The sequence below is a fragment of the Sorex fumeus genome, unplaced genomic scaffold (assembly GCF_029834395.1).
Source record: "Sorex fumeus unplaced genomic scaffold, SorFum_2.1 ptg000106l, whole genome shotgun sequence".
Lineage (NCBI taxonomy): Eukaryota > Metazoa > Chordata > Mammalia > Eulipotyphla > Soricidae > Sorex > Sorex fumeus.
The window spans coordinates 4,803,996-4,818,465 of NW_026606163.1; the positions used below are offsets into that span (position 1 = coordinate 4,803,996).

The 14,470-nt window shown below is 38.9% G+C and overlaps 1 protein-coding gene across 2 annotated transcripts in view; it reads left to right on the forward strand.

The window, feature by feature from the left end:
• The window catches only part of FRMD3 (FERM domain containing 3), a 299,884-nt gene that overhangs the window by 199,226 nt on the left and 86,188 nt on the right, over positions 1–14,470 (forward strand). For both annotated transcript variants that reach the window (XM_056134756.1, XM_056134757.1), the window contains exons 4-5: positions 4,486–4,564; positions 9,912–10,009. In XM_056134756.1, coding sequence (XP_055990731.1) covers positions 4,486–4,564; positions 9,912–10,009 — 177 coding nt within the window. The remainder of the gene's footprint in view (positions 1–4,485; positions 4,565–9,911; positions 10,010–14,470) is intronic.

The window sequence follows — 14,470 nt, forward strand, 5'->3', positions numbered from 1 at the left end:
CTATATTTTTGAAAATTATTTTTTCATCCTGTTACAACCCTAAAGAAAACATCACAGTATTGGGATTCACTTGGTTAAAAACACTTTTAAGGATCCAGATACAAAATTATTGTTGTACTATCTCTATGGCTTCTCTATTCTTAGTTTTTTTGCAGAATCACCATATGTTTTTCCTAAGAGTTTACCTAGACAACATTTCTGCCAGCAGTGCATGAGAGCTCCTTTTCCGTCATGTCCTGCCAGCACAGGTTATTCCCATGCTTTCTGATATATGTCCTTCTTGTTGGTGTGAGGTGATATCTCCTAGTTGTCTTAATTTGAGTTTCCTTGATAATAAATGACAATGAACATATTTCATATGCTTATTGGCATCTATCATTTTCTGAGAAGTGCCTGTTCATTTCCTCTCCCCATTATAAAATTTTTAAGCACTATGTGATTTACAGAATTGTTAATGATAAGATTTGATGCTTAGAACATTCTAGCAGCATTCCCTACACCAGCATATCCACTTTCCTGAACCATTACCCCATGTCTTCCCCCACTCCTGCCCCTCAAGCTTTCTGCAGAAGACCAGTTCTTAGTGTCTGTTGCCTTTGGGCACTTGTTAGTCCCTACTATGTTTCTTTATTAACTATGATTTTTAAGCTATACAGTACAACCTCATGACTTATTTTATAACTGGAAATTAGTACATTTTGGTTCCCTTTACTCACCGCCTTCCTATCCTTGACAACTACTATCTGAACAAATGTCTGCATATATGGGCTTATTTGAGAAGAGCCACAAGGGAACAAGCATTAGAACATTATTTTCTCTTCGTGTCATAGTTATCTCTATCCCAATATTTGTATTCATCTGAATTATTTCATTTTCCATAAGGCCCTAATGATCCAGTATGGATTATAGTTAATAAAAGTAGTGTATATTTGAAAGCTGTTTAGAGTAGATGTTAAAAGTTCTCATAATAAGGAATGAAAGTTTGTACCTGTGTGGTAATTGATGGTAACTGTTTGACAGTCATTTCATTTGTCAAGCATATGCAAATGTTGAATCTCTATGTTGTTGAAACAAATATAATGTTATATGTCAATTATGCCTTAATTCAAAAAAGTGGAATATACCCAGGGTGAGTTTTATATGAGAAACAGTTGAAAGAACTTAGGGAATATTCAGAAATACTTAACGTCTTCAAATAACAAAAGGGCTTCCATGTGAGAAAAGTGACTTTCTGGACCTCAAGGCTTAGAATAAGAATTTCTGGATCAAAATTATTTCTTATAGTAAGAGTGTTCAAAGGTGATTGCCCAAAAAAACTGCATCTCACTTTTTCTATCTATACTCTAGGCAGAGCTTGGGTCCTGACTTAGTTCAAAGAACTCGGATCCTGTGGAATCTGAGGAAGTCAACCTAAAACCTGGCATGTAGGAGAAATATATAGTTGACCAGATAGGAGAAATATAATAGTTCCAGTTAAGACCATCTTCTGTGACTCACTTCTACGCAAATTTCCTTCAGTTGGCTTTCTTTTTTGCTTCCTTAAAATTTTTCCTTACCTATTTATGCATCAATTTGCATGTTGTGAGGGGATCTATGTTATTGAAATAAGAATATAAGTAGTGATCAGTGCAGAAGAATATAAATATATGCATATACATGTACACATTTTCTTTTGAATGAATGATGATTTGCAACTTGAATGATGATTGAAACTGGTTGAATACTTTCTAGCATATCCATAATATGAACTATTGTGCAGTTTTGTAGACAGTGAAGTTAATCCACCGTCAAATAGGGTGGGCAAGACATGGAGTTAAGCAAGAAAAGCAAGAGTAACCTACATAATTTGGTGCGAATTCGTGACAGATGTTTTATTAGATATAATTCATGTTGGTATATATTGATGTGAGAATAGCATAAAGGGTAGGAAAATATTAAATGAAGTTGTTAAAACTGGTTAGAGAAATTGATGGTAGGGTGGGTTCTTGAGGGACAGAAAGAAAAGGAACACAGACAAAAGAAAGTGAAAGGAAATGGCTTTATCTACCATTCATTGACAACCTATCCAGATCTATCTATTCATCTGTCTCTCTGTCTTCTTTCCATCCGTCCATCTAGCTTCTATCTATACATCTGTGCTTCTGCCACCTATCTCCACTTGTTGAATTTAAACATGTTAATTTTGAGGATGTTCATAAAAGAGGGCCAAGAAAGGAAAATTAATTAATTTGTTAATCAAGAAAATTTTAATTTGTGGGGCTACAACCGTCAGTGCTCAGGATTTCCTCTTGGATCTGCATGCAGGTATCACTCCAGGGGAGCAGGTGGGTGCTGAGAGCAGGTGGGGTCTACCCAAGTAGACCGCATGCAAGGCAAGGACCTTACCCATTGAATAAATTTCCCTTTTTATGTTATTTACATTGTTTTTTATTTGTCCTCTTACAAAAATTATTTCACTCCTAATATTAAGGAGAGATCTTTATAATAAAAACATTATTTCAATTCTTTAAAGGTGGTTATTTAAAAATTCTTTGGGACATGGGTAGATAAAATATTTTATTCAAAATTGAATTTCTATATGCCATGAAGATGAATAACTTGAAATTCAGTTATAATTTTCCTTGCATTTTACTTTGTGTGGAGGAATGAGCTTACTCATAGTGCTCTAAAAATGGTTTCACTCCTTTTTGGAAATAAAATATTTTAATTTTGAGAAATTTACTTAAAGGAATATTAGGGTAGAGAAATAGAAATGTGCTCAAAGGAGAACAGGGACTTCTCCTAAAAGGAAGAAGCTGAGTACACATCACAGGATGAAATGTGGGGTGATCTCCAAGATAGAGAATCACTGTTACTGTCCTCCCGTTGTTCATCGATTTTGCTCGAGCTGGCCCAGTAACGTCTCCATTGTGACACTAGTCACTGTGTTTGGCATATCGAATATGTCACAGGTAGTTTGCCAGGCTTTGCCCTGTGGGCGAGGGGCAGAGGAATGGAACCTGGGTCAGCCCGGTCGGCCGCTTGCAAGGCAAACACCATACCCACTGTGCTATCGCTCCAGCCCAAGACAGAGAATACACCATAAAATAAAGAAGGAATTATACATCTCAGGTCAAGATGTGGGTGAATCTCCAAGATGGAGAATGCACCTTCATTTTTAATCCTAGGGAACACCAAAAGGGTTAGGAGTCACTAAACATTTTCTCATTCCTATGGGGGAGATAGGGCATTAGGGACAGTTTTGACCTTCTTGATGTGTACATATATGTGTATGTATATGTGTGATCAGTTTTATATGTACATATATGTGTGATCAGTTTTGTCTGTAGAGATTGCCAGTAGGATGCCACAATGATATAATGCTGTATTTTAAATTATTTCTGAGAACTGATTTCAATACTGTTACCCTCAGGCATTTTATTTGATGCTGGTAATTCTCTCTACATAAAGAATTTCCTTCCGTAGAGAATAGTTCTAGACATTGTAGAGTTGACTAGTGATTTAACCTGTACGTACTATAAAAGGTGATTTAGTGGAGAATAGAATGCTCCTTCATATTCATACTTAATGTAACTCAGAACTGATCTCAAGTAGTCATACTGATACTAAAGTTTAAAAAAAAGGTATGCCAGATGAATAGTAATAAATGACATGTCCTTTACTTTAAGACACTCATTGTATATGCCAACTAAAATATGATTGCATCTTACTAAACTTTTGTACTTTATGAGGTTAAACCATAAGTAAAACAGTTGTATTATAATTTAATTTCTGAATTAAAAGTGTTAGAAATCCTGTGGAACCCCTTCAGGTGGTCATTAAATACTGTACATTTCATGCAATTCCACAACCACGAAATGCAACCAAAATTTCATTCTGCATAGGGCTTTCTTGGTGGATACAAACCAGGAAGTTATAAAAAGTATTTCTTTTCATACCAACACCAGCATCATACACAGAGAAGACCAAAATAATGTGTAAAAATACAAAGTAGGATCTATGCACATCTGGCTCCATTATTATTATTATTATTATTAATTCAAAGGCACTTTCAGAAAACTAGTCATGTGCATTGACATTCTTCCACCTCACAGTCTGAAAAAATATTTCCTGGAGCCCCCAAATTGAATGGTGCTTATGGGCATTTTATCTGCCAGAAGAGGGTGGGAAGGATGGGGAGAGGAAATGTGATTTGGTGAAGGAACGAATGAAGGGGAGTGTGCTGTGGAGAGCTGAGATGATGGGCTGAATTGCCTGTATCCACATTGCTTGGGGCATCCTGTCAAGTGTGTTTCTTTGATTTTTTTTCCTCATTATTGCTTTGTTTCCTTGGTCATATTATCTGCTTCTTTCTGCAGATCACCTCCTCCATACCCCATTCCCTAGGCTAGGCTGTAAGGCTTCATGCAGGCTGACTTTCCTATGAGTGTTTGAATCCTTGGTTTTTTGCTGCTTTTCTCATGCTTTTTCTTTATGATGTTTCAGCTCATCCACCATATACCATGTGCTTTAGAGTGAAATTCTACCCACACGAACCCTTGAAGATTAAAGAAGAGCTCACAAGGTATTTTTCATTTGTTTGTATGTTTACTGTGCACATTTACCCAGCCAGGGCCTCCTCATCTTGAAGACTAAATGTGCCTCCCACCTTAAGCAGAACATCTCAAAAAAAAAAAAAAGCAGGCAGTCACCTCATCAACTCAGCATTTTGGCATGGAATGCTTCTCTTGCATTTAATTGTCTCTGGATTTTTCAAACAGTTGTCATTGGGAGTGTAATTAAGTGCACAAAAAAGCAGTGGTTATGAGGAGGAGGTTCTCCCTGAAAACATCTGACAGCAGGGTACTAAAAATAAATAGACAATTAGTGTCTTTAGGATGCAGGCAAATTCATAGCCTGAGCAGCCTATAGTGACAATATTTTCAATGTAAGATTTTCTGGGAGTGAAAAGGTTACCTGATAGGAAGGACTATTTCTTAATGCGGATTTTGCTCATTTTATTAGTGTTTGTGGGGCTGGCTTTCCTCTCCTTGAATCCTCTTCTCAGTTCAGTTCTCTGAATTGTCCAGTTCTCAGGCATCCGTGTCTCATCTCCCTCCTGGGAATTTTCCTTCCATGAACAGCCTTGACCAACGCTGCTGAATGGAGTCCTGGAGCCTCCATGAGGTGCATGGAAGAAAGCCCTGTGTGCCTAGATCTTGATGAGACTCTGAGCTGGTGACCAAAAAACAAAAAACAAAACAATGTGCCCCATTTCCTCTCAGAATCATGGGCATAGGTGCAAATGCACGAGAAAGTCAAATGCTGACCAGTGTTAATAGTGGGCGTGTGGGGGAGGGGAATAGGTTCTTGGAAAAATTGGCTTCTCATCTGTGAATCCCCGGAAAGCTTGGTACCATGAACAGTTCTGGGTGACCTTGGAAGAGAGCAGATGCTTCCATTCTCTAGCATTATTTTGCACACAGTCATGCAAGGAGCTTTGTGCTGGAGCAAAGGGGACGCAAGGTGTGTCTGGAAAGTATGATGATGACACAAGTGGCGTTAGGTATTTTGTAATTAGGAGTATTTTTTTAATTGAGGTAAAATTCACACAACTAACTGATTTCACCATTTCAGTCAGTGGCATTAAATACATTCACAACGTTGAGCAGCTTTACCTCGACGTAGGTCCAGAATGCTTCCCCATCACCCTAAAATGAAACCTTGTGCCTTGTACCTTTAGCTCTCCCTACTCACGTTCCCTTTCCCTCGCCTATTTCTGTTTAGTTTAGACTTTTCATATAGACTCATATAATATGGTATTGACTTTGCTCTGACTTGGGGCTACACTCAGTGGTGCTTAGGGCTGATGCTGAGTCCCTGAGTGTTTGGGAGATCGTATGTGGTGCTCAGGCTCAAACTGCAGTTGACCACATGCAAGCCGAGTGCTTGACCAACGATACTGTTTCTCTGCCTTCCCCCTTTTTCTTTAGCTTGAAAATTTGTTCATTTCTTTTCTATGTCTTCCTTAGTTCCTACCATCTACAAAGCTCAGGAGGACAGGGGAGCTATAAAAGGAGAGAAAGAAAGCGAAAACAGACAGACAGACCAGCAGACAGACATAAATGCAGAGAGAGACATTGACATTTATCCTGCATTCTGGGTGCCAGCAGTGTACTTAGGAAAACCAAGTCAAATTCTAAGGCCAGGAAGTATTTTGTCTGATGCCAAATGGCTCGCTTTTATCTTTTATTTTCTTTATCATGTCTGGAGAATAAAAATGTAATATGTTAAGGATGGATCTTTTGTCATTGTTATGAAAAGTACCATTTAATGTGAATGAGTAAAAATTTTTTGTCAATAACTCTATTAAACCAATTAATTTGCTGGTATTTTCTGTGTAAGACAATAGTGAGGATTGAGTAGTGGAATATTATGAATATCTGCTAAGAATATTAGAATGTTATTTTAATGCCTCCTGATGAAAGTAAAGCAATATTCTGTCATTGCAGAGGTAGAAATAGGATTTTCTTAATTAACAGATTTTTAGATTTCTATATGATCCAGAAATTGTGAAATCCCTCCTGCATCTCCTGAGCCCTTTCAGATACTTATGGTTTAAAACAATATCTTGATTATTCAGTTTTTCATTTTTGGTGAGTTGTTATTTTATTATAGAATTAATCTAAATTTTAATCAGAATTTAAAATATGAGAAATTAAGGCCACATTCAGGACCTTGCTTAGGGATAAATCTACACTGAGAAGAAGACAAGCTTCAAAAAAGTAAAACATAACAATATTCACAAAAATGATTATTTAAAGGCTGGATCAATGAGCTAATGCAAATGCTTTGCATGTGGGAAGCCCAGCTTGATCCCTCAGCATCTCACCAGAGTATTACTGAATATGGCCCCCTAACAGGTGCTGGAGATAATACAGTAGTTAAAACCCATGGCTTATATGTGCCATTTGATCCCCAGTAGCACATGGTTCCTTGAGCATCACCAAGTGCATCCCAGGAGGCCCCCAGTACCATTGGAGTGGCCTGAGTAACCCCAGTATTGCCTGATTCCAGCAGCATTGCATCCTCAGGCCCTTTGCTGTAAGAATGACCTGGTTGGCCAAGAATGACTGCTGGGGTCCCTGGACCTCTTGAGTAATGCTTGAGAGCTCTCAATCACTCCTCAAAGAGCCAAAACAAAATAGAACAAAGAGATATTTGAAATCATGTGTTTAGCATTCCTTTATCTCTGTAATTAAGTAGTCATTTTTATAATCCTTAATATTGTTGGGGTAATATTGTTGGGATAACTGAATATAATCAATGTACATTGGTTTTAATTTTTCTAGTAAGAACCATCTTTAAACTCATATTGGGTAATAAAGCAATGTCACTAATTATTATTCAGTAATGTATGTCCTAGTTTTTCAGTTGCATTTTTTCAATCTATTCATATAGGAATCACACTATAGGAAGAATGTATTATCATATTTTGGGTTGCTTTTGTGTCAAATATGAGTGTTTGAGCCTGAATCCAGTTGGCAAGCTTAATCGCTGTTGAATCCATATTGATTCTTTATTATCCCTAGAATTCATGACTATGATAAAGATCTTAAGCTTAGGTGTTATGAAAGCTGCTTTTCCTTTCTCAGGAAGTTTTCATCAATTTTTTTTTTCTGAGTAATGGGATTTGGACACAAAACTTTCAGTCATCAGTAAATAGTTATTTGAAGCTATTTTTCACTACTAAATGCATAAAAATGTTAAGGATTGCTTGATAACCAAAGCATATATTTAGCATAGAGAAATGAAGCATGGTAGCCTAGTACCTATCAGTTTTTAAGAGGGTAAAGGCTTGGTACAGAGGTTAAGGCACTTGCTATGTGAGTGGGCAACCCGGGTTCAATTCCTGGCAGCAGACTTAATTCCTTGAACTTGCCAGGAACGATTGAAGAACTCATATTTAGGAGTAAACCCTGAGCATAGCCTGGTATGTCTCCCACAAAACCAAAAAAGGGGAACATTTGCTTCCTTATGTTTTGTTACCTTCACATTTTGATGTGTCTTGGACTGTGATGTCTTTAGTACAACAGTATCAGTGTCAATCAGTGTCACGCTGGAACTTGGTTCCTGCATCAGATGTGGATGGGGTCCACAATGTCTTTTAATAATCTCCTGGTAATTATAAAACACTACTCTAGAAAATTTGAAAACCACTACTCTAGAAAATGATTTTTTTTTTGTTCAGTCAATAAAGCGTACAACTTAGTAGACTTTTTATGTTCCCAAAGTTGAGCCACCACCCCTGCCAGCGTCAATTCATCATCAGTGCAATCTAATTCCAGAGTATTCTCAGCACACAAACAGGAAACTCATTACCACAACAGTGACTTCCTGTTTTCCCCTCTTATCACAGACTCTGTTAGCCACTGGTCTTCTTGCTCAGGGATCACTCCATATAGAGTCAGCCAAATACAAGACAAGCACCGTACCCACTGTACTATCACTCCAACCCAGGTCTACTTTCTTTGTAATAGACTTGCCTATCCTGCACATTTCATATGAATAGCATCATACTATATGTGGCATTTTGTGACAGGCTTATTTTCACTTTGCATAATGTTCTCATTCATGTAGTAGTAGGGTGCTTGCCTTGTATTTATCTATTTCAATTCTTTTTGTTTGTGAATATTCTACTGTGTAGACATGTCTTTCTTTTAACCATTTACAAGCTGATAAGTATTTGGGTTGTTTCCACATTATAGCTATGAGTAATGCTGCTATGAATATTTTTATGTGTTTTTCTGGAGTTATCTTCTGAGTATTAGCCTGCAAAGAGCATCTACAACATTGATGTTTTTCATAAGTTCCCCCAAAGCTTCATGTTGTTCTAATATGCAGTTCATGCTGAGAAGCACTGATTTAAACACTTAATTCTTCGTGTGTGGTCAATGAACCTAGAACACAGCATCATCAAAAAAAAAAAAAGGCGAAAACCTGCATGTATTTGCTAAGTAATTTTGGTCAAAAACTTTAGGCTCCAGGTCTGAGCCTTTTTAAGAAAAGAATAACCCTGATTAAAAAGAATGGTGCAGTTGGAGTGGGATTAATTATTTGGAGGAAAGAAAGGACAGAGAAGCTGTGAGTCTGGGCCAGGGGTCCAAATTAGGCTGTTTGTGCTGGTGAAAAAGGCTTTGCTCGTATTTTTGGTTTATTGCTGTCAGGATGTGTTGCAGCATTTGATAAAATTCACTAGATTGGGCCACTCAAGACAGTCTCCTTGATTTTCTATAAAAGCTGACTTCTTTGACCTCAGTTGCAAATGGAGGCATTGGCAAAGTCTCACTTTCACTCTGCTACCCATCCCTTCAGCAAGCCTGTTTCTCTTATGAGAAGGTTTGCCTGACTGTGGAGTATCTGAAATTGCCTTCCCCAAAGAGGAAAGGACACTAAACCAACAAGAGAGATAAGTTTGCTTCCTGCCCTCTCCCAGACTCAAGTCTCTTGGCGATCAACTGCCATGTCTGTCTGCCACCCACCATGGCCTTCATGTACTGACCCAGTACATCTCACGATTCTCCTTCACCACGGAACATGCAGTAAGAGTGGGCAGTGGTGATGGCCCTTGTTGTCTCTGTGTGGTGTTACTACCAGGAACAGAGCCTTCTGGGTTTTCCTTAGTCCTTGTCCTGTTTCTTTGAAGAAGTCAAGCCATACAACTTTGGTAGCTGAAAAGATTTGTGGAGCTATAAACACTTCAGATTTCTGAGTTCAGAGTCTCCCCAAGGTCCTTACTTTATTCTCTGAGGGATTTCCTTGTGTATTAGTCATTGGCATGAGGGTCTGGTCACTCTGTAGGACCAAGCATGAACAATCCTTCCAGGCTTTATTCCAAATTTAAGTTGATTCACTCTCCTGTTTTATTGCAGGTACCTCATGTATCTGCAGATTAAAAGAGATATTTTCCATGGACGACTGCTTTGCTCCTTTTCAGATGCTGCTTACCTAGGTGCCTGTATTGTCCAAGGTAAGTATGCATACTCACCCTACCGCTGCATCGCAGTGTCTGGCTTGGGCTATTCTGATCGTTCTTCCTCCCCCACCAGTGCCATTTTCACCCATACCCCTGGTTGTGACCAGGAGAGGCTGGGCACTTACCAACATAGTCCCTACTCACCACCTTAATCCCTCAGGCCAGTCGGATCTTGATGCAAGAATGAGCTGTGCTGGTCACAGAAGCTGTAAGAAAGGATCCTCAAGTTCTTTCTGTAAAACTAAGTCTCTTAAAGATCTTGAATGTGTGAGGGATGTGGGTTTCTTTGGAGATCATATAAGCAGGGGTGGGGGCTAGTATATATTGAGGAGTAGTTATGTCGGATTGGTTGATCTGAATTTTCAAACAATTGGAATTAAATCTCAAAGCATTTTATGTATATATGATATTATTATAGTATATATAATATTATATATGTGATACATATTACTATATTAGCATTTTTTGTGTATGAAGAGCAGTACATTATTTCTGGAAGATGCAGTTTTTCAGGATGTGAGATGCTCACTGTCTGTTGAATCTTGGTTTGAACCTTCTTTCCCCATTTTCTTGTTATTTCCAGTCATGGCAAATTGTTTAAACTCTGTCTTTCCATATGTAACAAGTGGGGAAAATGCTACCCTCTTTACTCACTATATTATATGAAGATTTTCTGAAACTGGTCTTAGGGTTGAACAAGCTTAAGAGGGCATGGCAGTGAGAAACAGGCCAAGATGACACTGCATTGGCATTTTGATGTTCAACTTTTAAGAAAAAGCTCTTGGTGGTCTCCAAGGTTCAAGAAAATGTACTGCCTCTTTCATGGGCCTGCACCCACGTGAAGAATTGTCTCCTGAGCCAGTTTGGAGAGATCTTACAGTAGAGCCTGTTTGATGATCCCTGGTGATTGTTAGTGAGACAGAGAAGGCAGGGAGAAGTGGGTGGGTGGGAGAGGAGAAGAGAGGAGTGTGAATAAAGATTGAAAACTGCTAATCTGCAGCTTTGGTCATAAATGTATGCTAATCCATGGACTAGTATGCAGTACAGATAACCAGTGTAAGGGTTTAAAAAGATTGAAGACTCAGTTCCTTGAAGAACAGGGTTTCCAAACCCCACAGGCTCCTATTACTGATGTTGCAGCATTAGTACCACAATAGAGATAGACCATGGCATTTTCCCCCTGGAAGCAGTCATACCTCATGGTCTTGTAAAGATGAACTATTTGTGGTGAAAGCACTGGGGTAGGGCCCAAATGCATAGTGTGGCTTTATTACCCACCTGTCACCTCATCTCAGTTTTTTTTTTAAATTAATTTTTATTAGTGAAATACCAAACATTTCAAAAAAAGAGATCATTCCCACTACAGCGGCCTTAAGAAAGTCTCCAATCTCTTTCCTTCCCTGGTACAAAGCATACACAGATCTGAATTTATGACAGTTTATAGCCGACCACATGTGACGGTCATCCACCTACATTACCCAGATTAGGACACAAACCATTCTCTCTCCTGAGAGTTTTGCCATTGTCCACCAGGGTCCCCAAGAGGTCTGTGCAAGTACTCTTAGATTCTGAAGAACATATCTGTGTTGCTTCCTCTCTTCCCCTAGGACCCCTCAAGTGCAGGGTAGTGAATTTTAGCACAAGTATTAAAACTCCTGGGATATTCAGCAGGAACATTGTGATGGGAAATCGTGTCTCTGTCAACCACGATGTAGAGATGCATTTCAAACCTTGTCCTCTCTTTCATCATAGTGAAGGGATGTTAACAACTTACAGTTCTCTTCCTTTGTGAAGACTGCAGATGACTAGTTCAGGTTCAACGATTTACATTAGTGAAAAGTAAATCAATAGGATGCAAGGAGCAGACTAGCATTTCAGGTTTTCAGATCGTATTAAGGCATTAGTGAATTAAAGCCAACCCTCCGAGGACACTCTCAATATGAGTCTGTAATGGGAAACTCTCTTCCTGTTTTTACTCTCGAAATAAAACCACAGACTCCACCCCGTTAGCCCTCTTTGCCATTATTGCTGATCACACATACAGATGCTGTGGAGAAAGTGACTTCATAATGGTCTAGCTGACCTTCCCAAGAACCTTTGTACTCTAATGTGCAGTAATGTCTATGAGATCTTTGTAGCATGCCAGTAAAAGCTAGATTTATATTGTCTCTGATGCTAGGGTTATAATTCAGAGACTCTAGAACTTTTTAATAAATGCAGATAAAATCTTCTTTGTTAAAACTGATTTTTACAGAGGGTATTAGGGAATGCAGTCCATGATTAAAAAGCAAGAGGATATGTGCCTTTTCACCGACTTTGTGTTTGCAAGTGTTCTTCTAAAGAGCATGCTTTAAGCTTTAAGCTAAGATGATTCTGACTTGGAAAAGCAGGCAGTTACCCAGAATTTTTCCACCTGCGTGTATTGAAACAATGAGCATATTCTTTTTAGTGCATTTCTTTCCTAATAAAAATTGCAAGACAAACACACTGAACTTTAAGATACCATTTATATCCTTGATGAGTGAGGTTATGTGACATTAAATATATGTCACATAATTTATGTCAGGGCAAACTTAGCAATAATATTTCTCTGCATTTGGAGAACACATATTCTTCCTATCCCCTCTCCAAAACAAACAAACAAACGAACAAAAAAAAATAACTTGAGACATAACAATAGTTCATGGGGGGGGGGGCGCATTTGCCTACCACTCAGTCAACCCAAGTTCAATTCCTTATGACCCTGAGCCCCACTTGGAATGATCCCTGAGCACAGAGCCAGAAGTAAGCCCTGAGTATTGCCAGGTGTGTTTGTTTGGTTTCAGGGTGTATGGACAAAGAAGTAAATGGGCAACTGTGATGTGTCAGTGGCTTCATGGAGGGACACATATGTTTCTGCTCTCACCTCAGGAGGGTAACCATCTCTGGAAGGGTCGACCCAAGAGCTAGAATATCCTATGTCTCAAGGTTTGTTTTTTTTTTGAGAGAGAGAATAGGCAGAATATGTGTTCTCCAAGCCCAGAAAAATATTGTTGCTAAGTTTGCTCTGTATATTTAATGTCACATAACCTCACTCATCTTCAAGCCTGAAATTTTGGGAGAAGTTAAATTTTCCTAGAAAAGTACTAAGACCTGTTTCAAATTGTGCTATCTCAAGAAGTGCTAGGACCTGTCTCAAATAACATCTAATGTATTGCATGTCGTTTGTCAAAGTCTTGTGTAGAACTGAGAACCCAGCTTCTCTCGGTATGGCAAACAAAATTTGAGTAGTGTAATTCTTAAATCTATGGCCAGAGCGATGGTACAGTAGGTAGAACTTGCCTTGCACATGGCTGACCTGGGTTTAATCCTTAGCATCCCATAAGGTCCCCTGAGCCCAGCCAGCTGTAATTCCTAAGCACAGAGCCAGGGGGCAGCCCTGAGTACCTTCATATGTGGCACAAAAACAAAACAAAACAAAGCAAAACAAAACAAAGGAGTTCTTACTTTTTAAAGCATCCCTTTGCTGGAGCGGTAGCACAGTGGTGGGGCGTTTGCCTTGCACGCAGCCAACCCAGCCAGCTGAGCTGGGTTCGATTCCTCCGCCCCTCTCGGAGAGCCCGGCAAGCTACCGAGAGTATCTTGCCTGCATGGCAAAGCCTGGCAAGGTACCCATGACGTATTCAATATGCCAAACACAGTAACAAGTCTCATGATGGAGATGTTACTGGGCCCGCTCGAACAAATCGATGAATAACGGGAGGACTGTGACCGTGACCCTTTCCTTAAAGTGAAGTCAAAGTTCAAGACATGCGGCAATGAGTGAGCAGGAGAGCAGAAAGAGGCACTGACACCAACCTTCTGGGGTGCCTGTGTAATTTTCATAACATTTCTTCTCATTTTCTTTATTTCTGGAACTTGCTGGACTATCTAGTTATAAGTGTTAAACAATTTTCATCCATTGTCCCTTGCAAATTATCTGGGAAAAAAATAGTATTACCCACTCCCACGCCCCCTGCAAAAAAAAAACCAAACAAACAAACAAACAAAAAACTCTTGTACCAACTACTGTGAAAGCTGACATGTATTGATTGAAAGAGGTTCCAGAATCACGGGATCATCTTTTCTATGGACCTGTAGTAAGTAACATCTGTGTTTTGTTTATCGATCCTAACAATAATGACCAATCAGTTTGCCTCCTTATTATTTTTTTTAATTCAGAGGTTCTTTTGAGTATATATGTACAGAAGTCGAATCAATGGATCAGATTTGACCAAATCCTCTCAGTCTGCCTCTTAGAAGAAAAAACAGAATTCTGCAAATAGAACCTACTTAGACACTCCCAAGGGCTTTCATTTTCTTGTATTTCTGCTTACACATGGACTCATCTGACTCCTTAATTATTCTTGTCAATCCTTAGGTGCACTGTCATATCTTACTATTTTGGCTGCATGGTGCAGATTATTGATGAGTTTG